Here is a 27,248-nt window from a genome sequence, read left to right as displayed (position 1 = left end):
ACACGAACCTGCTCAGCGGAGAGATCCCCTGCTGAGCCATCCGTAAGATCAGCGGAGAGATCCCCTGCTGAGAAAGCGGATTGTAACCTCAGTCAGCCCCCTGTGAAAAGGAACTTGTAATGAACTTCTCTTTCAGTGATACTGTAATGCAGCAAAATGTTTTGTTATATCTATGAGAGAGAAAATACCTGTTGATTGTGGCACAAATTTAGAGCTGCCTTGTGCCTTGCGCACACTTCCTGTGCTATCTCAGTGAGTTTAACTAGCCCTCCTAGTTGTTATCTGGGGACTGTACAATAATGTTGGGGGAAATAGAATAGGGTTGGCTTTGGGTGGTTTAGCAAAAGACAAATGGGCAAGGCTGACGCCATTAAGTCTACAAAAATGCTGTGTGCATTCATTTCTGGAAGATCAACAGGTATTTTTCTGCATTTGCAGGGTCTTACAAGGGGATAAAACAATGGGACATCTGCATGTGTAGCAAAGATGTTCTGCATATTTTTTTTTTATGTTGCCCTATATATAGAAAGGATTGGGTGATCAGCTGGCACCATATCCCTAATCCCCGACAAAAGGAATTGCATGTATTTGGGACTTTTGAGGTGCCAAAATTATAGCAAGAATACCATAAAATAATATATAATAGAGAATTTTCTCAATAAAACTGTTTTTGACATAAATTTGAATAGGTATAATTAACATTACAGACCGCAACGTCATGATTATTGAAACAAATTTTTTCCCCTTTTGACTACCACTGCATGACATAAAAAATTGTAATGACCACCATTTCATTCTGTAGGTCCTTTGTTAAAAAAAAAACATATATATATATATATATATATATATATATATGTATGTATCTAATGTTTAGGGTTTCTAAGTAACTTTTTAGCAAAAATATACAGACTTTTGCTTGTAAACAAAAAATGTCAGAATAGGCCTGGTCTTCAAGTGGATGTGTAACAGTTACATCACATTTACCAATAATAAACAAAGCAGTAATCCCATCTACATGGACTTGCGTGCTGTATATGTTATACTGGAAAACCAGAAGGTGCCGAAAACCTCAACCAGAAGGCAACCCACTTTCCCTATAGGGTCAACAAGGAACCGCAGTGGGAGAAACCTGAGGATATCCTCTGTCTACAACATAATGGAGGATAGCTCTGGTTCACAGTGGATAGAGTGCCATCATCCCCAATAGCAATACAAAGGTAACCATCTAGGGGTGGGACTATGTGGGCACTAAGTAGACATCTAGCGTGTTTATATAAAAAATATAATTTTATTAATACAAAAAAAGATAAAATTGACAGGCATACAAAACATCATATATATGTGAATGAGGTGCAAAAATGTATACAACACAGGGCAGCTAACGCTTTCCATTTAATCTTCTTCATAGTGCCATTGATACGAAATTACAAAACGTTTGTCTGGAAGGTAAATACAGACATAAATACACAAAAATATAACAATACATATTAAGAGTACATAGATAAACATACTGCTTAACTGACCCAATTTGATAAGTTACATCAATTTGTATGCCACTATGCTTAAAAACAAGATGGAGAGGTCACCAAAATGCAATGATGTTGATCTACCATTATGCACCCACCTCAAGGCCCGACAGGTCGGAACACAGGCAATCACACTAGCAAAAGCTCCCCCAAAGGGGGGGGGGAGCCAGGGAACACCAAAATGATCTGAGGTTTACAAAAAAAAAACATTCAAATAACATAGGCCAATCTAGGGGATCAAAAAAATACTGTATATAACGATTACTTATTAGGCAAAACAAACAGACAGCACTTAGTCTAGATGACCATAATGAGATGATACAAAATGTTTACAGTTTACATTTTGGTAAATAAAAGCATAAATAATATGAAAGTTTTTTTCTGTTTTAGTCTTGGTACCTCCAAAGTCTCAAATAAATGTATTTCCTTTTGCCCTAACATACTTTATGGAACAATACCATTTATTAAAACAAAAAAATATATATTTTTTTGCATTATACATCCTTTGTCATAACAATTTTGTACCTTACAGTGAATGATAATTATTCATTCATATATTATTATTATTATTATTATAAAGTATTCATTTTTTTTCTATATTTGTTTGTTTGCTCATACATTACCATTGCAGTAACACAAAAGATATGGATCAGCAGTGTGCAGCATGTGATGGAATCTAAAACTGAGCCTCAGATTAAAAATCTCTGATTTCTGTAATGTTTGTACATTACTTAGTTGATTAATGATAATAGGGATTTTAAGGCAGACTATTTTTGTAATTATCTCTAAAATGACAATATGGTGTTGTTACAGGGAGAATCTGGACTTAATGGCATTCCTGGACGAGATGGACTAGAGGTAACTGTACAAATTTAACATAATATGGATGGGTTATAAATTACCATACAGTAAATTACAGTAAATTACATAATGCTTCTAAAGGATCCACTAAACAAAAACAGACACTAAAGCCTCGTACACACGGTACGATTGTTGGCAGGGGATTGTCTGTTGACAGACTGTTGTCCTAAAATCTTACTGTTAGTATGCTCCTTTTGACAAATTTTGTCCAACTTTTGTCCAACAAATGTTGGATGGCAGGCTAGTAAATTTTCGGCGGACAAATAAATCCGTCACACAAAAGTCGAAAGTACAAACACTCAAGCTCGGAATCAATGCTCACCAAACACGAAATTAGCAGCAGGGGCCCAAAGGGTGGTGCTCAAGAGCTGAAATTCCTTGTAGTACGTCACTATGTTCATGTTTGTGGCACGACAATTGTGTAATGTTAGTATGCAAGACAAGATCCTGGCACACGGCCTTTTGACAAAAATCAGATGCTCAGTTAGCCAACAATTGTACCGTGTGAGGCTTTACTATTTAAAAAAATATTCTAAACTATCTGATCTGTGGTTTTGCACACCCGCAGTGAGCATTACGTTAACCTTATATTCATTTGTTGATTTATTTTTTCTTCTTTTTTTTTTCTTTTTTTTTTTGGTTTAATATATATTTATTTAAAAGGATGGCATTGTACAGAAAAAAGAGAGAGAGCAACGCTTTTTGACTGTGACCTAAATAAACATAGGCCAACCAAGTAAATATATTTCAACATTCTCCATTTATGTTGCAACCAACTGAGAAATAGAAAAAATAAAAAATAAATAAAAGCACAAATGGAGACATGATAGAGTATTCGTAATCAATGCCAATTTTTATATAATCATAATAATAATAATAAACAGAACAAAACAAGACAAGACAAAACAAAACAACACAGGACAAAACAGAACAAATATACAAATATATATATATATATATATATATATATATATATATATATATATATATATATATATATATATTGTATAACACAAAGGCACCCCAAAATAATAATTATAGCATCCAGCGGAGAGAGTCACGACAATCACAAGATAGCAGGTGAGGGGATTCCGCAAACTCCACGGGGCCCAGACTTTCCTAAACTTTCGGTCATTATTGTTTGCTTTAGCTACTAGCTCTTCCATCCTCATTATGTAATTCATCTCTAGTACCCATTCCTGTATTGTTGGTGTTATTGTTGATTTCCAATGTCTTGGAATTAAAGCTCTTCCTGCCATTAGGACAAATCTGAATAATCCCTTTTTAATTGATTCAGTTGATCCTGGAATCAGAGAGAGAATCGCTGGGGTCTGCTGTCAGTTCTTGACAGTGATCAAATGACTTAATTTAAATATATCCAGCCAAAATTATTTTATATTCTCGCAAGACCACCATAAGTGTAATAATGTGCCTCTTGATTTACAACATCTCCAACATAGATCAGACATGGTTGAATTGATTTTATATTTATTTAATGGAGAATGCAGCAGGAAAAGTTGGAACACACAAAGGTAGACAAGAACACCCACAATTCCCAGGTGGACCAGAACAGAGTTCCAAAAACAGATGCAGAATGTTTCAGTTGACCACCTAATCATGAGAGAGGCATTGCACTCATTTTCATTACTACAAAACCTTAACATTTACCAAACTGTTACATGTTTCAGCACTTGGCGGAGTACAGATATTATCTGAACCACTCACCATTGATGTACCGAAAACATAAAAGGCTTTGTCTCCACCCCATACTGGCACTACTTGAATCTTGCCCCCCCCCCCCAGGTTATGCCATTAATGGATAATCTATATTCTGAGCATAAATTAAAGTACTGGGAATTAGCCATGGAAAAAACCTTGAGGGTGTTACCATGATTTTTTATTTATTTTTTCATAGCATTTATTACACTATATCAATTACACCACAAGGACTATATTTTTCTTTGCTCAAGTATCAGTGACCCGATGTGTGTTTTGGCACCTAACCTGGGACTGCCTAGTCATGTGTGCATTCTGGGATTTGATAGTATCCTTCAATCCAAAAATTCCCAAATTTCTAGCAACTAGCCTTCTGAAAGTATAAAGAAGAATACAACACTTCTAACAATTGCAATGAAAACAATATGACTACTTTACTCATTAGAATTACCGGTATGTTTCTGACCTTTTTGTTTTTTCCTTTTCAGGGCAAACCTGGGTATAAAGGAGAGCCGGTAATGTATTTCATTTATTTATTACATATAGTAAATGCAGGGGGAAAATGTACATGGCGTGGGTTCAAAGTAAATGCTGTTGAGGAAATGCTCAAGTATAAATATTAAGTCCTCATGCACATTGGACATTTGTGCAGCTGTCCCTAGGAGCGTCTGGCTTCTAGGGGTGTCTGCCATTAAACTTCCCTCCATGTGAGCCTATGTGTCCATGTACACATGGGCTTTTAGCAGCATTTAGTGGCAGGGGCTTTTAAAGGCAGAAAAAACCCCACTGCCAGTGTGCGTCCAGGAGCAGCGGAGTTTGAGCTGTAAAAATGTTTGACGCTTGTAAACACATGTAAATGCATGATAACACTAGGCACGTTCAGTACGTGAGCATTAATTCATTTCAATGGCCAGAATTAAATGAATGGCCAATGAAATTAATTAACGCCCAAGCGCTTGAGGCCTCTAAACTTGCCTAAACGCTTGTAAAAGCGTAGGACACTTTTACATGCGCCATGCACTTTTTCTGCCAAAACAATGCTGCCAGGAGGAAAAGCTTCTAGGAGAGTTTGCAAAATGTGCTGTATGCATGAGGCCTTAATGTTCAGTGTCCTCCACTAAAATAATCCATCTGGAGTTCATTCTGAATGCACATTGTGCTATTTGTAATTGTTCATTAAAGCTGAAATAATCACTGGAAGGACTAACTAAAATGCACTGGAGTAGTAAAAACATGCTCTCTTTTGAGAATAAAGGTTTCATTTGGCATATTACTTCTTTTTCCTCTTAGGGTGAGAGAGGCGAGTGTGGAATTCCTGGCATCAAGGGTGATCGGGTACGTAAGTAAACATCATTATGACAGTTGTTCCAACTGCTGTAAAATGAAGTTGGCAGTGATCCTACAGTAGTTAACTGTAATTAAAATTTTTTTGCTTTGCTTTTGTCAGAAAGTTCCGAAGTGTTAAAATCAGCAGCTGTTTGTGCTGCACTTACAGGTAGTAGACAAAAGTAAAAGTCTATAGAAATCTATAGAAATTCCAAAATCACATAAGAATCTCTGAAATTGAATGATGATAGACTCCTTATAATTATTACATATACCAACACCTCCCTACCAATACTATACCACTACTTCATATATCTAATTAACCTACAATATACTGTACATGTGTTCTATATAGAAAATAAAGTGCAAGTGCAAATCCAATATACAGTGAGGACGGAAAGTATTCAGACCTCCTTAAATATTTCACTCTTTGTTATATTGCAGCCATTTGCTAAAATCATTTAAGTTCATTTTTTTCCTCATTAATGTACACACAGCACCCCATATTGACAGAAAAACACAGAATTGTTGACATTTTTGCAGATTTATTAAAAAAGAAAAACTGAAATATCACATGGTCCTAAGTATTCAGACCCTTTGCTCAGTATTTAGTAGAAGCACCCTTTTAATCTAATACAGCCATGAGAATTTTTGGGAAAGATGCAACAAGTTTTTCACACCTGGATTTGGGGATCTTCAGACATTCCTTCTTGCAGATCCTCTCCAATTCTGTCAGGTTGGATGGTAAACGTTGGTGGACAGCCATTGTTAGGTCTCTCCAGAGATGCTCAATTGTGTTTAAGTGAGGGCTCTGACTGGGCCATTCAAGAACAGTCACGGAGTTGTTGTAAAACCACTCCATTGTTATTTTAGCTGTGTGCTTAGGGTCATTGTCTTGTTGGAAGGTAAACCTTCGGCCCAGTCTGAGGTCCTGAACACTCTGGAGGTTTTCGTCCAGGATATCCCTGTACTTGACCACATTCATCTTTCCCTCGCTTGCAACCAGTCGTCCTGTCCCTGCAGCTGAAAAACACCCCCACAGCATGATGCTGCCACCACCATGCTTCACTGTTGGAACTGTATTGGACAGGTGATGTGCAGTGCCTGTTTTTTTTCCACACATACCGTTTAGAATTAAGGCCAAAAAGTTTTATCTCAGTCTCATCAGACCAGAGAATCTTATTTCTCACCATCTTGGAGTCCTTCAGGCATTTTTTAGCAAACTCCATGCGGGCTTTCATGTGTCTTGCATTGAGGAGAGGCTTCCGTCGGGTCACTCTGCCATAAAGCCCTGACTGGTGGAGGGCTGCAGTGATGGTTGACTTTCTACAACTTTCTCCCATCTCCCGACTGCATCTCTGGAACTCAGCCAAAGTGATCTTTGGGTTCTTCTTTACCTCTCTCACCAAGGCTCTTCTCCCCCGATAGCTCAGTTTGGCCAGATGGCCAGCTCTAGGAAGGGTTCTGGTCGTCCCAAACGACTTCCATTTAAGGATTATGGAGGCCACTGTGCTCTTAGGAACCTTACGTGCAGCAGACATTTTTGTGTAAACTTGGCCAGATCTGTGCCTTGCCACAATTCTGTCTCTGAGCTTTTCAGGCAGTTCCTTTGACCTCATGATTCTCATTTGCTCTGACGTGCACTGAGAGCTGTAAGGTCTTATAGAGACAGGTGTGTGGCTTTCCTAATCAAGTCCAATCAGTATAAACAAACACAGCTGGACTCAAATGAAGGTGTAGAACCATCTCAAGGATGATCCGAAGAAATGGACAGCACCTGAGTTATGAGTGTCACAGCAAAGGGTCTAAAAACTTAGGACCATGTGATATTTCAGTTTTTCTTTTTTAATAAATCTGCAAAAATGTCAACAATTCTGTGTTTTTCTGTCAATATGGGGTGCTGTGTGTACATTAATGTGAAAAAAAATGAACTTAAATGATTTTAGCAAATAGAACCAAGCAATAGAACAAAGAGTGAAAAATTTAAGGGGGTCTGAATACTTTCCGTCCCCACTGTACATATATAATTCAATCAATTCACAGGTTTCTTTGCACAAAAAACTGTTGATGCGTAGTGACATCTAATTATCACAAAAAGACTGTTTGTAGTGACATCTACATATCAAAAATACATATAAAAAACATCCTGAAAAAGTGCATGTATGAATATATTCTCAATCTAAAAGAACATATATTTCATAAATAAGTGAAAAGTGTCCAGTCAATTATTCAATCAAAAAAATTATTTTGTATTCCCCAAGTGCATGCGTGCAAAAAAATCCAAAATCCAGATTTTAATCCCCAAAAAAATACAGATTAAAAAAAAATAGAAAGTGTGATCCAACAATTCATATGTTCAAATATCCGATGTGCACCTTCATCAAAAACGTCCTAAAGTGACTCAAAAGAGGCTGTGGCTGGTCAAATTATAAACCAGCAATTGCGCAGTGTGATATATTTGGGAAGATCCACTCTCCACTCTGCTGACTCAAACGTGTCCTCCCGTCAGTCTCTCTCCCGCGTTGGACAACAGATTATTAGGAGGAAGAAAGAAGGTAATTCTCCATAGCGTAATCTCGTTTTAAAAAAAATTTTGTTTATTAAAACTTGCTTAAAGTGGGAGTCCGTCGACCAATCTTTTTTTTTTTTTTTTTTAGGTCATTGAGACACTTTGCTAATCCCAAAATAATACCCACAGTTTGGGTGTAATATTTCCGCCTCTGTCTGTTTTTTCGTACTGAAGAATAACTTTAATTTTGTACAATTTTTCTTGCACATGATTAGGTATTCTTTGAAAAGTAAATTTATTCATTCACTAAGCTAAAGGAAAATTCTCTCATTCTCATTAGTTTTTAGTAAATCTACCCTGATATCTCATGCATGCAGTGCCTTACAATGCTTGACTACAAGCATTGAGACATATCTTTAAATTAAACACAGTGGGGATTATTTACAAATGGCAAATCCACTTTGCACTACAAGTGCAAACTACAAGTGCAAAATGCACTTGAAATTGCACTGAAAGTGCACTTGGAAGTGCAGTCTCTGTAAATCTGAGAGGTAGATATGAAATGAGGGGAAGCTCTGCTGATTTTATCATCCAATCATGTGCAAGCTAAAATGTTGTATTTTATTTTCCTTGCATGTCCCCCTTAGATCTACAGCCACTGCACTTCCAAGTGCACTTTCAGTGCAATTTCAAGTGCACTTTGCACTTGTAGTGCAAAGTGGAGTTGCCTTTCATAAATAACCTCCAGTGTCTTATTTATCTACTACATGCAGTGCCTTATACCTCTCTTTCGCACAACATGCATTTCTTCACCTTGCCCCAAGCTGAACAGAGTTACAGACCCAATTTAAACAGACCCTGTAAGTCTGTAAAAAAATCCCATCCTAACTGTCATGTTTGGTGGCCTGTGTCTCCTATCTTGCCTCCACTCCAACCCTGTAGGCTCTATAAGACTCTATATCGCTCAACAGTTCATCTTCTGACCCCCACGTCTCTATTGTGTCCTGTATACCTCACTGATTTGGTACAGTTCTGCAGCCTTCTCTATTCAGGAGTATCTCTATTCAGGCAAGATATCCAGCTTCTTTCTATGTGGCCATCAAATGCAGCTGGGCCCCACCTACTGTAGATAGAGGGTATTCAGGGCATCATGCTTGCACTCCGCCCAAACCTACACATTGTACACATGCACAGATGCAGGTCCTAAACCTTTTCACCACATCCCCTGGTCACTGTACACTTTAACTCCTTAATGCCCGCAGTACTCTTACATAGGCCTATGTTTCCATGATCCAGATAGAAGCTCCAGAGATCCAACCGACCACCCCATACCCATGTGACATGGGGGCCCGGGCCAGCTGATGCATCATATATGAGAGTTTTTTCTCACTGTCAGGTGGGGGACTGCTTTTACTCCATCACCAACCATTTGTGGGCCAACCAGGCTTGCACCAGTCAGTGCACATAATTCTTCTCCCCAGGCAATAGCTGTACTTAACACATTACTCCAGTAGATCACCACACAGAGGCTGCATGGTTGCAAAGGTAACTTCCTTTCTTGTATGAGTATAAAAAAATGTGCCATTCCAATGGCAATAAACCTTTTTACAGATAATGGCAACAAAGATAATTTTAAACAGTCACATCACTGAGCAATGTTAGAAAGGAGGGGGAGCATTGCAGTACTCATTGACATACCAAAAGTCAATTTTTCTAGTTCCTGTTCACGGGCCTAAGTGCTGTAGTCATTCCCAGCCCTTCCCCAAAGGAGCAAGCACACAAACTATCTCCCAGATGTACTCTCCTCTGCGGCTCCAGGTTGTCTCTCCTGCCCTCACTCCTCCAACCTTTTAAAATGGAAACCCATGACATCACAACTCAGCCTCTAAGGAGGAGCTAAAATTAAAGGGGAGCCAACCCCTGCCTTCAAATGGACTAGTCAGAGAATGCCCCGGTGTTTTCAGAAGACTAAATTGGGTTACATTTGGACTTTTTTATTTTTACTCTATGGACCGTGCAATTGACAACAGCGATATTTTAAGTATTAACCTTAATCAACCAATCAGATTTATTGGAGTCCGTCGACATGTGATTTCTGGTTCTTGTGGGTTACAGCAATTTTTCATTGCTATGTGTTGCCTTATAATTTTACTTCTTTTAGCCCTGGTTCACATTGCTACGATTTGACATGCGATTTGACATGTCAATTGCCGGCAATGGAAGTGACATGCGGGAGTGAAATCGTACGAGTTCAGCTGAACTCGCACGGCTTCATTCCCGCAGCTCAGTGTGAACCTGGGGTTAATTTCCTCTTCAGAAAAGGTGAAAGTCCAGGAAGAATTATCTCAGTGTGTACCATTCTGAATTAATTCATAGTAACATTTTTTATTTTATCTTTTAGGGTCCTGAAGGTCCTACTGGTCCCAGAGGATTAAGAGGTGTGCAGGTAAGAACTCATTTTAGGTGATCTAAACCCAAAATGCAGCACAACCATGTTTTTCTGATGTTTTGTAGAATTATACTGGAATAACTGGTCACATTGAAATATGGTAATTTTTCTAAAATTGACTTCCCCACCATATGGCGGTTTTATAAGAATTTAGTAAGCTGATTTGCCAGAAACCAATTCGATGGGTTTTTTAAATTATCTAAAAGCTATGTATGTAATAGGGACGTGTGGTGAGGTCAGTGGCTGGTGAGGTACTGGCTAGTATCAGAGCCAGATACACACAGGTTACATATGCTGCGAACGTTAGAGCGAGAACAATAATTCTAGCACTAGACCTCCTCTGTAACTCTAAACTGGTAACCTGTAAAAAAATGTAAAGCGTTGTCTAAGGAGATTTTTAAGTACTGAAGTTTGGCGCCATTCCATAAGTGTGTGCACTTTTAAAGCGTGGCAGGTTAGGTATCTATTTACTTGGCATAACATCATCTACAAAAAAATCAGGCTAACATTATTGTTTTTTTTTTAATTATTATTATTCATGAAACAGTTTCTCTTAAAAAAAAAAGCGTGCTGCGCAAATACTGTGTGACATAAAAGTTTGCAATGACTGCCATTTTATTCCCTAGGGTGTATGCTAAAACTATATATATATATTTATATATATATATATATATATATATATATATATATATATATATATAATGTTTTGTGGTTCAGAGTAATTTGCTAGCAAAAAAAAGTCAGGAGCCCTCCCCAATAGTAACATGCAATACAAAAACACGCTTTTAACAGAGAATAATCGGGGATGGTCTCTACAGTGTGGAAGAAGTAGAGGCTCATGTAATGACACAATAAGGGGGTGCCACATCCCATATGGGATAGAAGAATGCTATTTGGAAAATAATTAGACTTTATCAGCATTTTACATGTTTAATACCATAATCAAAACAGTGCATAAAATACATTGCAACTCTACGGGGCCTTGCCCACACTGGAATTTACAGGAATGCTAACTCCACCCATTATATCACAATAGGAGGGATTTCTCTAAAAGGGGAGCTAACACCTGATTACAACTTTCCCCTTACTATACCATAATGGTAACAGAGCCATCGAGTGGCAGGCAAGCTAACTTCAGAAAATTCAGCAGAGGGAGCACTGTTTCAATAAGTAGGTAGAGACAGATTAAAAGTTCAAAGCAGCAATTACTTTATTGTAAAACTGAACAGACTGATGACATGAGATAAATGGATCACAAGCCCATGCAGGGAGATGGAAGTGTGCCAGTGGGGTACTGTGACTCATGGGTTCCGTAGTTGACTCTGCTGAGGCTGGTGGAATGAACAGCTGCCTCTAACACTGGAAGTGGGTGCTAAGCCCCATAGATGCGGGACCGATGGATGGCGTATCTGGTGAAAATGACGCCTATGGCAAGGACTGAAACTGCGCCCCTGTCAAAACATTTGAAACCCATCTTTCAGACAACCTTAACAAACAAAAAAAACCCAAATGCCTGTAATAATAAGACCTCTCACGGCGTGCTGCTCCCTGCCGGCCCCTCCTCTCTTCTTGTCCATCCCAGGTGATGTCATGTACAAGCATGTGGAGTGAATAGGAGGGAAGAAGGGCCCTGCTGCCTGTGCTAGACTGTATGTGTTGCAGTCTTGCAGAGCCTCTTATGGGGCCCCCTAATGGCTCCAGGCCCTCGGGCAATGCCCGAGTGCCCAATGGGTCAGTTCGCCCCTGCTCATTAGACAGTGCACATTCAGTGAAAGTTCATGTACTGCAAAGTTTGCAGTACATGAACTTTCACTGAATGTGGACTGTTAAATGAGCTTGTTGCACCTATTTATTTAATCCATATTAAGCACTATATTTAATTGGCTGCTTCTGCTTGGCACACACGCACAATCGCACATGATGATGACTTAAAACTTTTAAATCATCAGCATGTGCGATTGTGCATGTGTGCCAGGCCAAGCAGAAGCAAGCAGCCAATCAAATATAGTGCTCAATATGGATTAAATAAATATGCATAGCCATAAATATCATACATAAAGTGCACTAAAGTGATTTGTGCAACAGCAAGTACTACTTTTAAGTAGTACTCAGTACTTGTTTGTGCAAGAACGCACGCAGTGCTTGCAGTTGACAGTGCAGTGGAGTGCAGTGAGCTGCTGAGAGAATAACATTTTTTTTATACCATGCTGAGCAGCAAGGTTTGCCTTTTACTGCCACACACCATTATGCCAATCTGCTACTGCAGGTATTCTATTTTATGCCACATAAACAAGTGCAGTTGCTAGAGAACAACTATAGTGCAACTCATCCTCCATGTATGTGTAAGTATCTATATGAGCAATAAATACTATTTTACAGTATTCCTCTGAAATCTATGGCTACAAGTTTCATTTATTTTAAATAGCATGTGAATACATCAAATGCAAATTAGATGAAACAGTTTGTGTAGAGTAAAGCATGACTGCTTCATTACCAAACTTCACAGTTAAGTATTTAGAGCACAATTATTATATTATAAAAGTACCTGCTAGGCTGCGAATCCATGCAGCTGTCTGGGGGTTCCCTGTCATCCATTCCTTCTCTCGCCTGAGTCTCTTCTCCTCCTCACGTCACAGACCCCCTCCCCCCCCCCCGCTCTGAGGAGAAGATGATGCCGTGCAGAGGAAGGTAGGCGGAGCATTAGACTCTGCCTCTGCCAGTTACGTGGACCTGGTCTGGCCAGTCATCAGCCGTCATGGGGGCGCCTGTTGCTCCCCTCCCCAGGCCAAGTAACTATTACCAAGTGCAGTGTCAGCGCTGCGCTCCAGCAGGCCAGCCGCGACTCCGGGGGCTATATTAGTGCAGGAGGCGGCCGCCAGAGCTGAGAGGCGCTTGCGGGAGGACGGGTGGGATTTTTTTCATGCGTGGGGCGGCTTTTTTGCCGCCCCCCCTCCCATGGCGCCCATGGTACTTGCCATGGCTGTCATACCTTAGATACGCCACTGCACCCGGAGTTGACAGCTGCGGTCAGGGCTCGTTGCCACTGGCTGGGAAAAATGCCAGGAGTGGGCGGAAGTGCTCCGCTATGTAGACAATACTGTGTGGGCAACCAACGAGGGAGAGACAAATGGTCTGTGGTCAATACATGCAGCAGCAGGGCAATGGGGTTAAAATAGAAGAGTTGCCAGAGCTTGGTCAGGACAGACTACATGTTTCAGGGATCAACTCCTTTGTCAGGTCACGTGACTAACTTCACCTGTCTACATACAAGTGCTTTCTGATTGTTTGTGGAAACCATTGGAGGGCACCCTGTTAGTAAGGAATTGACTTCAATTTAGCTTGTTCTTTGTTAGTTGTCTCCTCCTTGGTTTGCCACTGCCACTACCACCACCATTTAAACCAGCTTCCCTCACAAACTATATGTACACTGTATATAGAATACATGTTTTAGCTGAGGAAGTACAGTAAGTGGTATGGATCACTCATATAACTTAGAACTAACACTTTTGTTCATTTTAATGCCATCTAGGGTATTCAAGGACCCCCAGGAGATCAAGGTTTTGAAGGACTGCAAGGACAAAAGGTAAGGAAACATTATAAGTGTGAACATATATACTGGGCTTAAAGCAATGACAGTTTTATGAAAAAAAACACTTGTGAGACAAATTCATGCATTTGAGTCACATAAAATTGCCTAGTTCTTTGATGGCAGAGAAAATATTGCAGTGCTTATAGTAGAACTATACGTAAATTAAAATCCTCAACTATCATTGACAGTCCTGCTACAATGAACTAACAAATTGCAAAAGAGGCCATGAAATATTTACCTAATATTAACCCAACAGGATGTTCCTTCCAGCTACAAGTTATGTGGTCTCTGCTAAAGGGACTTGGGGGCCAACATTCAGTCTCTCTTACTATTTATTATTTTAACAGAGCAGGATCCTTTTATTGGCTTTAAATAAGTCCCCTGAAAACCAAACTTACTTTCAGGAAAGTAATTTCATTAGACAGTTGAAACGCTTTGTGAAAGCTTCTATTCTGTATATCGTTACTGGGCTTGGAAGTTAAAATATATCTAAACCAAAGAACTAAATAATAATATTTTTCAGCTTTCCAGCCCTTGTGGAGGCTGCGTTTGTTTTTTGGGGGATTTTATTCCTTTATTTTCACTTGATCCTGCCAGTAACACTCTTCCTGTTCTAGGGTGACAATGCTCAATTACTGTGTTATACTGTATCCATGGAGGAGCAGCAACGTCACCTAGGACTGGGAGTGTGTTATTGTGTTAGGACAAAACATATAGAAAGATACCTGTTGATCCTTTCAGAAATCCATTGTTCTTGTAGCTTACTGTGCAACTACCATATCAAACAATGTTATCAGCTCTTGCCAGACAACACTGTGAACCCCTACCCACCTCCCTCTATGTTATGGAAATAAGGAGAGGGTGGTCTGTAATCCTAAGGTGATAACGGCAAGTGAGCATTGCCATGCTAGGACAGGAAGTGTGTTACTGGCAGGATAGGAAAGGGTTAGAGTTAAGCTGACCATACACAGGCATTTTTTTTCCTTTCAGCCAGAGGGCGGAATGGAAAAATCTAACAGATTCCTCTAGCCACACAAAAGAGGTGAATGGAGGAATTCTAAACCTGCCAGGACAATATATTCTGACAGCAGCACCCTAATCAAGGCAAATTTTCCAACATGTCCTTTTGACAGAAGACAATCAAACGATTGGCTTCTGTTGAGTGGGAATAGCCACATACTGATTGAAATGGGGACGGGCCCTGTTGAGCCAGCCAAACTTCGTGAGTGCAAGTTTTAGAGCTTCGGTAAGATTGTTATTACTGCCTGTATACCCAATAAGCAGTTACCCCCCGAATCGCCTGATTGAAGACAGGGAAAAAGTGAGAAGAAATCTTCCTAAATTAAAAGGAAAGCCGACCTTTCATAGGTGTCACCAGTAGTATGCCGTAATTAGGAGAGTTCCCTTCTTGTGTCCAGGGCAGGCTTTGAGTAGAAATCTCCTCAACTGAGACACAGATAGCAAAAGCAAAAAACAAACAAAGATAGTAAAGCAAAAGTAAAAATGTCAACACCATGTCACCTACTACTATTATAAAGAACATTGTAATTAGTACATACTGTATATATATTGACTGTTTATATTTTTGCATAGGGTGATAGAGGTCTCCCTGGGCCGCCTGGATTTCAAGGAGAAACAGGGATAGGACTGCCAGGCTCGAAGGTAACAAATAACTGAACCATTTGTCTTCTGATCCTCCTAGACACAAGACTATTGTTGGACATGTAGAAACACTCTACATTTAATAGATGTGTGTATAGTGTGAATTTCTATGCATTATTAATGCATTATATGGTTACCACTGGAGTTCACTTTATTGCAGGGAAGCAATCTAATTTGGACAATATACTAGATCCCCTGAGTACCAATGAGTGGGGGTATTACATACATAGACATTACATGGCTTCTTCTTCACATCAATTGTTTTGTTATATATTAAAGTCATGGATTATTATGATGGTATACCAATAAAACCAATAATCAGACACTAGGCTTAGTTATGCCATTCCTGTGCACTGGGCTTTGGTCCTTTTTCTTTCCTGTAGTTTTTCTTAGTGCACAAGCAACCTTATTGTCCAAATTGTCCAAAAAGCACAAAAAAAGAAAAAAGAAAGATACTGAAGATCAATTTATGGAGAATGGAATACCGAACAGGTATCTAGTTTTCTTGATCCCGGATGATAATAATAATAAAAAAAAAACAATGTCTTGCATTTCCCCGACTGAGTAACCTTTTACACTTTACTTTCTGTTATCGTAGATGTAACATATAATTGTTTATCTAAAACCTTAAAAAAGGCACTTGAATTCAAACCCCTTCACCAAAAGTTACCCAGTGTTTCACTTAAGGACAATTATACATATTTCTTAATTCAATTTACAGCCTGTATCACAACACTACAGCAATGCATGTCGACCTTACTTTTCTAAAATAACAAGAATTATTTCATATCATATATTATAGGCTACATACATGGGGAGAAAATTATGTTCGATGTTATATCTTTAAAATTGCAACAGTGATTACATTTGGATATGGCTATGTGTTATAACATTTTTGTTATTATTTGCTGTCTTTATGTATTTAGGGAGACATTGGAGTACAAGGAAGACCAGGTCCAAGTGGTCCTCCGGGAATTGGAGAGCCTGGACCACCGGTGGGTATTTTAATGTTTGTTTGTTAAAGTATCTGCATTAGGTTTAGAAATTGCATTTTTCTAAATATTCAACATGCCTAATCAGTTCTTTTATGAAAGCTAAAAGTTAGGAAAATATGAGATACAATGGGGGTTATTTACTAAAGGCAAATCCACTTTGCACTACAAGCGTATACTACAAGCGCAAAGTACACTTGAAATTGCACTGAAAGTGCACTTGGAAGTGCAGTCACTGTAAATCCGAGAGGGACATGCAAGGGCAATAAAAAACAGCATTTTAGCTTGCACATGACTGGATAATAAAATCAGCAGAGCTTCCCCTCATTTCAGATCTACCCCTCAGATTTACAGCGACTGCACTTCCAAGTGCACTTACAGTGCAATTTCAAGTGCACTTTGCACTTGTAGTTTGCACTTGTAGTGCAAAGTGGATTTGCCTTTCGTAAAACCCCCCCAATGTTTGACAAAATCTTTCAAAGACTTACAGCATACTACCTAGGCAAAGATGTCTCAAGATGGCTCTCACAAAATCACATTTACAGCTACATGGATGAAGACAAAACAATAACTAGGCAACAAAAATCCCTGCCAATAGTTTCCCAATCTATTTGTATCCTGCTTAATTTTACAATATCATGAGTATGTTGCTCCCCCATCCAAGGCATAATTGAAAGATTTGTTCCAACGTAGTTATGATGGTATCAAGCCAGCCCTTCAACATTTTAATCTGTGTGCCCAGAGGTGTCCATGGTCTGTTAGAACCCTAGAAATGCCCCTGATAGTGTGTATGTATTCTATTGTGTGTATGCCTTTTAATTCATTGTTCTGATTTTTTTTCCTTTCATGGGATTCAGTACCCACCAATAGGTGGCACTTACCTGTTGTGCTGTCAGCGCTCCTGCCTTTTTCACTCAGTCTTCCTTCCAGGTTCTGAATCTTTGGCCGCTTGGTTGGTTGGGCCATAATTATGTCACTCCAGCACATGAGCATCATGGCAAAAAGAGGTGTTGTTATTGTACACTGCACTGCACGTGCACGTCTTAGTGTACATAAATGCTAACAGACAAAGAGAGAGGTTTATGACAGAGAAACCAATAGGGTCCAAGATCATTTTAATTGTGGATAAAAAGGTCATATAAAAAGCATCATACAGTTTGAGGGCAACACTCCTTCATTAGGGCTCAAAACAGGATACAACTTGGATGGAATCAGAGGGAACAATAACTTCAGTACTGAACCAGCATTGAATTCTCCACATGGAGAAACAACTTGACAGCAGCTGCTGAGCAGCAATGGAGCTGCAGTACTGAGTCTATCCAAGTTTTATTGTGTGTACTGTGTTGAACCCTGGTGAAGAAGGAGTTGTTTTGCCCATGAAATGCTTTGACTGTTTTGATATTGCTTTTTTATAAACAATTAAAGTTGCATTGGACACTTTTATCCAGTTTTGGTCTGCTCCTTTCTGTATTTCTATTGTTTAAGCTACTGTTGTGTGCCCATGGAGGAAATCCTTGCTGTGTAGGAGCTGCCTCTCCAGAGCTATTGAGCTTTTTGGAAGTTTTACTTTACCTGACTACACTTGCAAGCCTAAAAGTTTCCAGCGCCTCTTTTGCCACGTACACACTATCGGAAAGTCGGGCAGCAAAACACAGATGAGAGCTTTTGGTTCGGAAAATGCGACCGTGTGTATGCTCCATCGAACTTTTGCTGGCCGAATTCCAGCCAGCAAAAGATTGAGAGCATGTTCTCAATTTTTCGGTCAGAAAAAGTTCCTATCCGAAAATGCAATCGTTTGTAGCATGTCCGACGTGCAAAATTCCTACGCATACTCGGAAACAATTCGACGCATGCTCGGAAGCTTTGAACTTCATTTTCTCGGCTCGTCGTAGTGTTGTACGTCACCGCGTTCTTGACGGTCGAAAGTTCAGCGAACATTTGTGTGACCGTGTGTATGCAAGTCAAGCTTGAGCGGAATCCCAGCCATCATATCTTTTTCCGACCAAAATCCCGATCGTGTGTACGCAGCATTAGAGTATGTTGTTCTTGATTCATGGAGGATCTTGCTCCAGGCTCTGGGGCTGCCTTAGCAATACTCAAGCTGAGTTGCTGTGAGCATCACAGCATCGCTCTCCCCTGTCTCTTCAGTCAGTGAACCCCAGGACATCCCCAGGCCAATCATTGGGCTCCATACGTTTTTCCTGACAGGACCTCCCTCCAACTTCTGCTCCCTCCCCAAAAAAATCTTGCTGCTTGGGAGGTGCTGACCATCCCTGCTACTGAGTGTCACCCAGGCTACATGCCATATGTGTCATACCCTGCATATGCCTCTGAATCCATGAAAGGAAGGCAGCATAATTACTCCAATTCAAGGGTGGCTGTGGATATTATTACAGATGCCCATTGTTGACTGGTTTAGTTAACGGGTTAACAACACCCAAAATGTATATTTCTTTGCTCCAGTACCTTGCTGGACCCATTACACTTGTGGCCTCACTCCCATACTGGATTTGCCATTATGGATGAAACAGCAATACTATGCTTGGAAGCTTGTTGTATTGTACAGTGCAAAATTCCTTATTCATTGTTATATCCTGTCAATAAAAATACTGAAACAGGTAAATACAAGCAATAATAGCAAATTGATTTTATTTATTTTTCAAGTAGTATTTCTATGTACTTCCAAAACTATTTAGTCTTAGTCAATTTAGTTCTTAGGAATCTTAAAGTTTACACAACCAGTATTGTATAGACCTACAGTACAACATTATAAATTATCGGAAAACACATTTTCTCTTAATACCTGCAATCAGGCCTGCTTTTAAGCTATAACACTTCTGACAGACATACAATTACCTGAACCCAGATCATGTTGGGACAAGTTTACAGTGGTTTATCTTCAGTCTGACAAATATTAACCAAATCCGTCTGCTGTTATTTTACCTTAAAATTGGGGAAAAAAATACTTACTATGAATTTTAGCTGATATTGAAAGATCTTATGTAAGAAAATCACATGAAATCAAGAATGTTCTCTTTGGTTAAAAAGGCATATGTGTCTGTTGTACTAGATTTAATTCTGCCCATAATCTCATCAAGACAGAATACAATGTGCGCTTCCAACTATATGAGATGCAATCTTTGAAGTTATAAGGCTACAGTACATTATTTTCAAGCAAGTTACAACTAGACAGACTACAAAGAAAGCGTGTTTGTGTTATGTGTCAGTTCAGTGGATTGTATTTATAACATTTTGATATGTTGTAATGATTTCATTCTAATAGGGCCCTCAAGGATCTCAGGGGCTTCCCGGAGAAAGAGGAGCTATAGGAGAGGGTCTGCCAGGACCAAAGGTAAGCTCCTTATCTATCTATTTCTTACACATTTTAAAAAGTAATTGCCAATTTACCAAGTATCTTGAGATGGAATTATCTTCAGATACCCAATGGTTGGCAGATTGGCTTGTCCAGGACTTTGTGGGCATCATCATTCACAGCAGATTTGGCCATCCACAGATATGATCAGTTTTGTTAGATATGGGCATTTGGGGAAAATGTCAGAGGCTCGTGATGCAGCCTTTAGGGAAACCTGCTAACACAGTGCACAAGTGCATTCCCACAGGATTTGAAACCCTCAGGTTTCCCAAGAGGCCGCACAATAACAATTTTACAACGTGGTGGGGGCCCACCTAATATTACTTTTGAATGGACTTTTAAGAGGACTTTTCTGACTAATTCACTAGAAGTACAAAACTCAAGGCTGCATTCTAATGACGTCTACTATTCACATTGTTAACCATCACTTTCCGCACAGTCTTCACTCTTGTCCACTCCCCTCTGGCATGTTTCACCCTGATTAAGCTCTTCTGACTTTACACTAGAAGTACATAACTCAAGGCTGCCTTCTGATGACGTCAACCACTCAGTTTATTCTAAATCACTTGCTTCTGCACAGTCCCTTCCCTTCGCCATGCTCCTTTGATGCATTTCATCGATTAAGCCCAACCTGGGTGAAATGAATTAGAGGGTCATAGTTAAAGGCAGGGACTGAGCAGAAGCCAGTGCTTTACCATACACTGAATGGTTGACGTCACCAAAGTGTGGTTTTGATTTGTGTACTTTTAGTAAAATAGTCAGAAAAGCCCAGTCTGGGTGAAACACATCAGTAGGGTTTGGCAATGGGCAGGGACTGTGCCGACACCAGTGGTTTTAAATAAACTGAATGGTTGATGTCATCAGAGTGCGGCCTTGAGTTTTGTACTTCAGTATTAGCGTGAAGAGGGATGTGCTCTTTTCTGGGACTGAAACCTTATTTGGAAGCTGAGCTGAGAGGTTGTGCAATTGAGACTTGGAGTGGTGCTGCCCAGCTTGTCTTATTTCACTAAAAGGTCAAGAACATTCTTCCGTAATTGAATTCCTACTGAATAGTTTACGATGATCAATGAACAAGATGAACTAATTACATTTTTATACATGATAAGAATAGGTGCAAGGCTGCAACCTAGGGGCAAGTAAGTGTAAGTACATTAAAAAAGCCAGTGAGCAAGCAGAGGTGCCTGTAAGTGGGTGTAGTCACCAAGGAAACAGGAATGTAGAAATTGTGACAGAATAGGAAGAAGGCGCTTGCAAATAAAAATAAATTGTACTGTGTACTCCAGTGATACAAATTAGTCTGTGTAGTCAAACCAAACACAAAAATACAAAGAAGTTAATTAGCCCAATTAACGCACTCTATGCAATCCTTTATTATTACTATTCAGGATTTATATAGCAACAACAGTTGACGCAGCACTTTACAATGTAAAGAGGGACAGTATGATTACAATACAGTTCAATACAGAAGAAATAGGAGCGCCCTGCTCATGGAGCTTACAATCTAAAGGGAGGAGTTGGTGGTGGTACAAAAGGTAATAGCTACGGGGAAACAAAATCAAAAGTCTAGCTGCTCCATAAGGGTGTCTCTAGCCAAAAGCAAAATAAAAAGTACATGTACATTAGCCAAAAAAACAAAACAAAAAAAACATTTATGCACAAATACATTAGTCCATATTAGGATAAGGCCATTGTGTTCCCACTGCACCAAGAAAAAACGTTCTTAATTAATAAAATCACAGTGAATACAGATAAGAAGATGCCACCAGTCACCACATATGTGAGAGTGCAAACTCACCAGATGTCCTCGACTCCTTTTTACTGGAAGGTCAAAACACTCTGGGGGCCTATACCCTCAAGAACATCTCCATTGGCATAGGTTTACTGCCCTTCAGAATGTCCTGGATGGTCTCTGGGATCTTCCTCCCCCTCAGAGGTAAAAAAATATATCACCAAGAGCTAATATAGTTTAGTATTTATTAAAATTCAATGTGTTCCATAAAAGCCATATAAAATGCACTCACATTTCAATGCGCCATACACAGGGCACCAATATAAACAGCCTGGGTTTGCATACCATAGAACATCTCCGCTCTGCTCTCACCATATTTGGCGTGCGTTCCAGACCCCGGAAGCTGCGGACCGAAGTAACATCAATAAAAAACTGGAAGTTTTGGTTTTTTGGCTAATGTTCAACACCTTGCTTTGGTTTTGGTTTAGGAATATAGAAATAACAGATCTGATAGAGTGTTGTCTTTTTTAATAGGATATTTATTGTAAAACACCAATAATGTGTTTCATGACAAATGGTAATTTCTTCAGATAACAGGTATAGCACAAACTTAACACACAGCTGGTTAGCAGGCATTAAGTGATGACGAAGTACATATTTTGTCACTGCTGAGTGCTTGTTGACTGATCTGTGCATTAAAGTGTTACTAAACCCAGGTCCCTGCATTCACAATATCTGGTCTCCCACAGTACACAGAACATGGACATGCAAATATTTTAGAAAAAATATAAACTGCTAAATAACTTTTCTCATCAGCAGTATATAGCAATCTTGTGACTACTATTAGTGTCCGGTCGAGTACTGGTTAAAACTTGTAGGAGGAATTTGTATTCTACTCTCTGTCCTATGAGGCTGCATGACCCCTGACCCTCTGTGTGGACAGTGCTGATGGGCCCTGTGTTAGTCACATGCACTCTCCCAAAAAAAAAAACATCTCTAGCAATACACACCTCACTGAGCATGTGCAGAGTGCCTCCTAGGGCTATGTGCTATCAGCAGGTGGATTGGGGACAGTAAAAGAAGGAGAGGATCAGAGAAGACAGGATCAAACAGCTTTTTTACACGGGATGCACAGGATTAACCCCTTCAGTTCCACATTGAGTATAACAAGCATGCTTTACGGCATAAACAGACTGGTTTTACTGATGTAAGTTTAGTAACACTTTAAGTCTGTGCTAAAGCTGTTCTTCTAAAGACGTGAATATTTCTCATGTAAAGCATTATTGATGTTTTCCTATAAATATCCTATCAAAAAAGAATGAATCCTATTCTGTTATTTTTACATTTCAATTTCATTGGGGACTATACCCACCTAAAGTCATTTCTGCTACCTCACAGCTCAGTTTTTTACCAGATACACCCGTATTATTTGATCATCCTAACATCTCCAGAGTAGAACTAGTCCTTTCAAAGCACCGAGTGCAACTTTCGCAAGAACCTGCGTGGAGATATGCATATTCGGCACACACTCCTGTGACAATAGCATTCTCAGCCTGCCTTTCCAGCTCATGAGACAACAATTTAAGTGCTCCCTCCCTGCAATCTTTTGGGACACGTCACAGGTCCCAGAAGCTTGCCTGGCCATTCACAGCGTGCAGCATGGCTCGTGCATGCGCAGTGCGCGCCCGTCTGTAAAGCCACAGCCGGGCATTCACAGTTAGAATGCCGGTGCTGCAGAGAGGAGGGGGAGTGGAGCGGGGCTTCATGTGCCTGCATCACTGGACCATGGGACAGGTAGGTGTCTGATTATTAAAAGTCAGCAGCCACACTTTTTGTAGCTGTTGACTTTTAAATGGGTGTAAACATGCAATGTTCACCATCTCTGCTGTAAAAAAAGTCAGACCTTTAAGAGATGACACTCACTACCATGCAGATAAGAATGTAACAGAGTTTAAAATATGGCAGCACTCTTCAAAGAGACAAAGATTCTTCTAATGTATTGTTTAGATCATTTGGAAACATCAGCTTAATGATTTTTTAAATACCATTTAAATAAAAGAAAAGAAAAAAATGGCAAGAAAATATTATGAGAAAAAGATTCTACAAAATAGATGAAGAGCAACAGCAAAATAAACTGAATTGAATATGAAAAAACTACTTAAAAAGTGATACTAAACACACACTGTTTAATTTACATTGTCCCTCTTGCTTCTGTATATGGATAATGGCACTGTAATTATTTTAATAAAAAAAAAACAAGTACCTTTTTCCTAATGGATATGCAGCTGTCACATGACCCAGATCTTTCCCAGCCTGTCGGCAGGGAAAGATAAGCAGGGGGAGCTTCTAGACCTCTGCTGCTGGTCACATGTTCAAAATAACAAAAAATACAGAAGCAGAGTAAAAATAAATAATTAATATCAATAAACTGTTTTAAATTGTCATCCAAATATATATTTGAAATCAAATCTTTATAATTTTTTTTGGCAATAACATGGTAATCTACATGTAATATCCCCCCCATTGTGCTTAGCTGGTTAGTGGCCATGGAGGAGGAGGAAGGGGGTGAGCTGTTATTTACCACTTTGTAAACACCCACATGTGTGACTCTATAGTCACATGGGCTGCTCAGATGTGATAGGGAGTAAAAGCTCAGCGTAGAAACTCACTGAAAACTGAGCATGTGCAGAGTTGCCACCACAGCTGCAAAATCTGTAGCTGAATTGGGGACTCACGGGATTCTCTTAATGTGCAGGGATTTCCACTCACATTCTGTTTTGGCTATGGGACAAGAAGTAAAGGGAAATCTCCCCAATGGGACACAGATGGCAAAAATAAACTTACAGGGGTTATAATCCTCCCTTACTCTATCCAAAGTGTGAAGAAAACAAGTTCTAATTTAAGAAAGTTTGCCTGGCCTAGTAAAGCAAATAATCTCATAATATTAGGGTCATCGGCTCTCATGACTGACACTTAGATATCTGGCATGGTTTTGATGCAAAATTGAGAACTGCCAAGTGTGTGTGTGTGTGTGTGTGTGTGTGTGTGTGGGGGGGGGGGGGGGGGGGGGGCGTGCTAAAGTGTTTGATTATACTTTATTTGACATCCAATGTTGTTTTTCTAACTATAACAGTATTTCCATAAGATTGTGTTTTATAGTTTAGCAGTCAACATGTTAATGAATCTAAATAAATGACCATTTGAAAACAGATCAAACATGTACATTGGATGTAGACATATTTCAGGACATTTGGACAGATTTGGAGATGTGGGTTGTATGAAAAGGTCAGGGTCAGGTCAAGTACAGCCATCCACAAATGGGTATTTCTCCTAAATGGCCTTAAAATGGCCAGTTACAATCAGAATTGAGTCTGTTGAGAACTCTGGTAGAAGTTTTATGACATGGCAATTTTACAACAGCTATCCTGTGACCACAATGTTGTAAAGCGATTTTTACGCTAGCATGTGAAACTAGGAAAAACATTGGGTGGCTCTGAGCCCAGTAGGACTCCCTGACTTGCTTACTCCTTACTTACAGAATGTGTACACCATCCATATATTTTCTTGCACCTTCTCCAGATGTAATTTATCTAACTACACCTGAAGTAAAGTATCTTACTATTTTTCTACAATACCCCATAAGAGCAAAAAAAAGGTTTTCCAGGTATTTCGGTCAAAGCATCCCTGATGGGATCCTTGGACATTAGTTGCTGCCATTATTATTATTATACAGGATTTATATAGCGCCAACAGTTTGTACAGCACTTCACAATATGAAGGGAGACAGTACAGTTACAATACAATACAAGAGGGTTAAAAGGACTATTCTATATTAAACATGATGTACTATTTCTCTTGTAGGGTGACCGTGGGTTTGAAGGACAAAGAGGACCTCGTGGGATGACAGGTGCTGGTATTAAGGGTGATAAGGTCAGTGTTATAAATGGAATAAACTAGACATTTATTATCGCGCTGTACCTCCAGGCTAATGGACCCTACAGCTTTCAGCTGATTATATGTAAAATGACCCACTATTACAACTGCTAATATTAGGTCAATGCTGTAAGCTCTTAATAAGAGGTGGTAACACATTTATAAGAACTGAATTATGGTGAGGTGTTCTCTAGAAAATTCAAAATAAAGAGGACCTCCATTCAAATTATATACATTTTTTTTTTCACAGTAACCGATTTTTAACTAGTTACCTTCACACAATCAATTTCAGGATGTCTTTCCTTCTACAATATATAAAATCACATTTTGAACAATCTGTAAATTATTCATTTTCCTCCTAGGGAGATTTTGGACCTCCTGGTTTCCCAGGTCCAATTGGTTTACCTGGAGTTGGAATACAAGGAGAAAAGGTAATATATATTTTTTATTCTTCAAATATAGAAAATCATAATTTCTGTTCTGTCAGTAGACAGCCGAAGTCTAGACCTATACTACTGCAGAAGCACAACTTTGTAAAGAACACATCCCCAGCCCACCACTTGTACATTGAAGGAGCAGCAGCAGACTAATAACGACAATATGAAATAGGGTGTGTTTGGAGACTGTCTCTATGCCCATCAATAGATGAATTAAAGCATAAAATTCAAGAAGTGGGTGGTGGGGATTTTAAAAAATCATAAAAAATTCTCATTTAAAATTAAATACAAAACATATTTTTTCCAGCCAAAAATCCACAATAACAGCCACAAGCTTTGATGATACCATATATACTATACACAGTATATTGATTTGTTTCCCATTTCCTTAATATAGGAAGAATTACATGATAAATGTATGACAAAAAAATAAATAAAAAAACCTCTGCCCAAATCTGATGCATTTTGAGACTTATGCCCTGTACACACGGTCGGATTTTCCGACGGAAAAAGTGCGATTGGATTGTGTTGCCGGAAAGTACGATCGTGTGTAGGCTCCATCAGACTTTTTCCGTCAGAATTTCCGGCACACAAAATTTGAGAGCAGGCTATAACATTTTCCGCCAACAAAATCCGATTGGTTAAATTCCGATCATGTGTACACAAATCCGACGCACAAAGTGCCACGCATGCTCAGAATAAATTAAGAGATGAAAGCTATTGGCTACTGCCCCGTTTATAATCCCGTCATACGCGTTTTACGTAACCGTGTTCAGAACGATTCGATTTTCCAACAACTTTGGCGACCGTGTGTATGCAAGACAAGTTTGAGCCAACATCCGTCGGAAAAAATCCATGGATTTTGTCGTCGGAATGTCCGATCAATGTCTGATCGTGTGTACAGGGCATTACTCTTCTTCAGGGGAAATCAAATGGACCCTAATATTATTGGCAAAGAAAAGATAAGATATACCAACCATAAACATTCTAACACATTGGTACAGGGTCTAAGCAGACTACTTACACTGTATTGTATAAAACCTGTAAATTACATTCAAAGATAATACGGCTTGTAGATGCATATTACAACCAAGGATAGTCAGTGCATTTCACCCAAACCCTCCAAGGAAGCAGAAGGGGAAACCC

At 39.3% G+C, this 27,248-nt stretch overlaps 1 protein-coding gene across 1 annotated transcript in view; it reads left to right on the top strand.

Annotated features, from left to right (window-relative positions):
* COL28A1 (collagen type XXVIII alpha 1 chain) overlaps positions 1–27,248 on the top strand; it is a 99,038-nt gene that overhangs the window by 24,111 nt on the left and 47,679 nt on the right. The window contains exons 6-15 of the mRNA XM_073634008.1: positions 2,340–2,384; positions 4,592–4,618; positions 5,394–5,438; positions 10,340–10,384; positions 13,917–13,970; positions 15,570–15,638; positions 16,565–16,633; positions 19,914–19,982; positions 25,594–25,662; positions 26,028–26,096. Of these exons, the coding sequence (XP_073490109.1) occupies positions 2,340–2,384; positions 4,592–4,618; positions 5,394–5,438; positions 10,340–10,384; positions 13,917–13,970; positions 15,570–15,638; positions 16,565–16,633; positions 19,914–19,982; positions 25,594–25,662; positions 26,028–26,096 (561 nt within the window). The remainder of the gene's footprint in view (positions 1–2,339; positions 2,385–4,591; positions 4,619–5,393; positions 5,439–10,339; positions 10,385–13,916; positions 13,971–15,569; positions 15,639–16,564; positions 16,634–19,913; positions 19,983–25,593; positions 25,663–26,027; positions 26,097–27,248) is intronic.

Source organism: Aquarana catesbeiana, linkage group LG06 (genome assembly GCF_042186555.1).
Source record: "Aquarana catesbeiana isolate 2022-GZ linkage group LG06, ASM4218655v1, whole genome shotgun sequence".
Lineage (NCBI taxonomy): Eukaryota > Metazoa > Chordata > Amphibia > Anura > Ranidae > Aquarana > Aquarana catesbeiana.
This window is presented reverse-complemented; position numbering and strand designations above follow the sequence as displayed.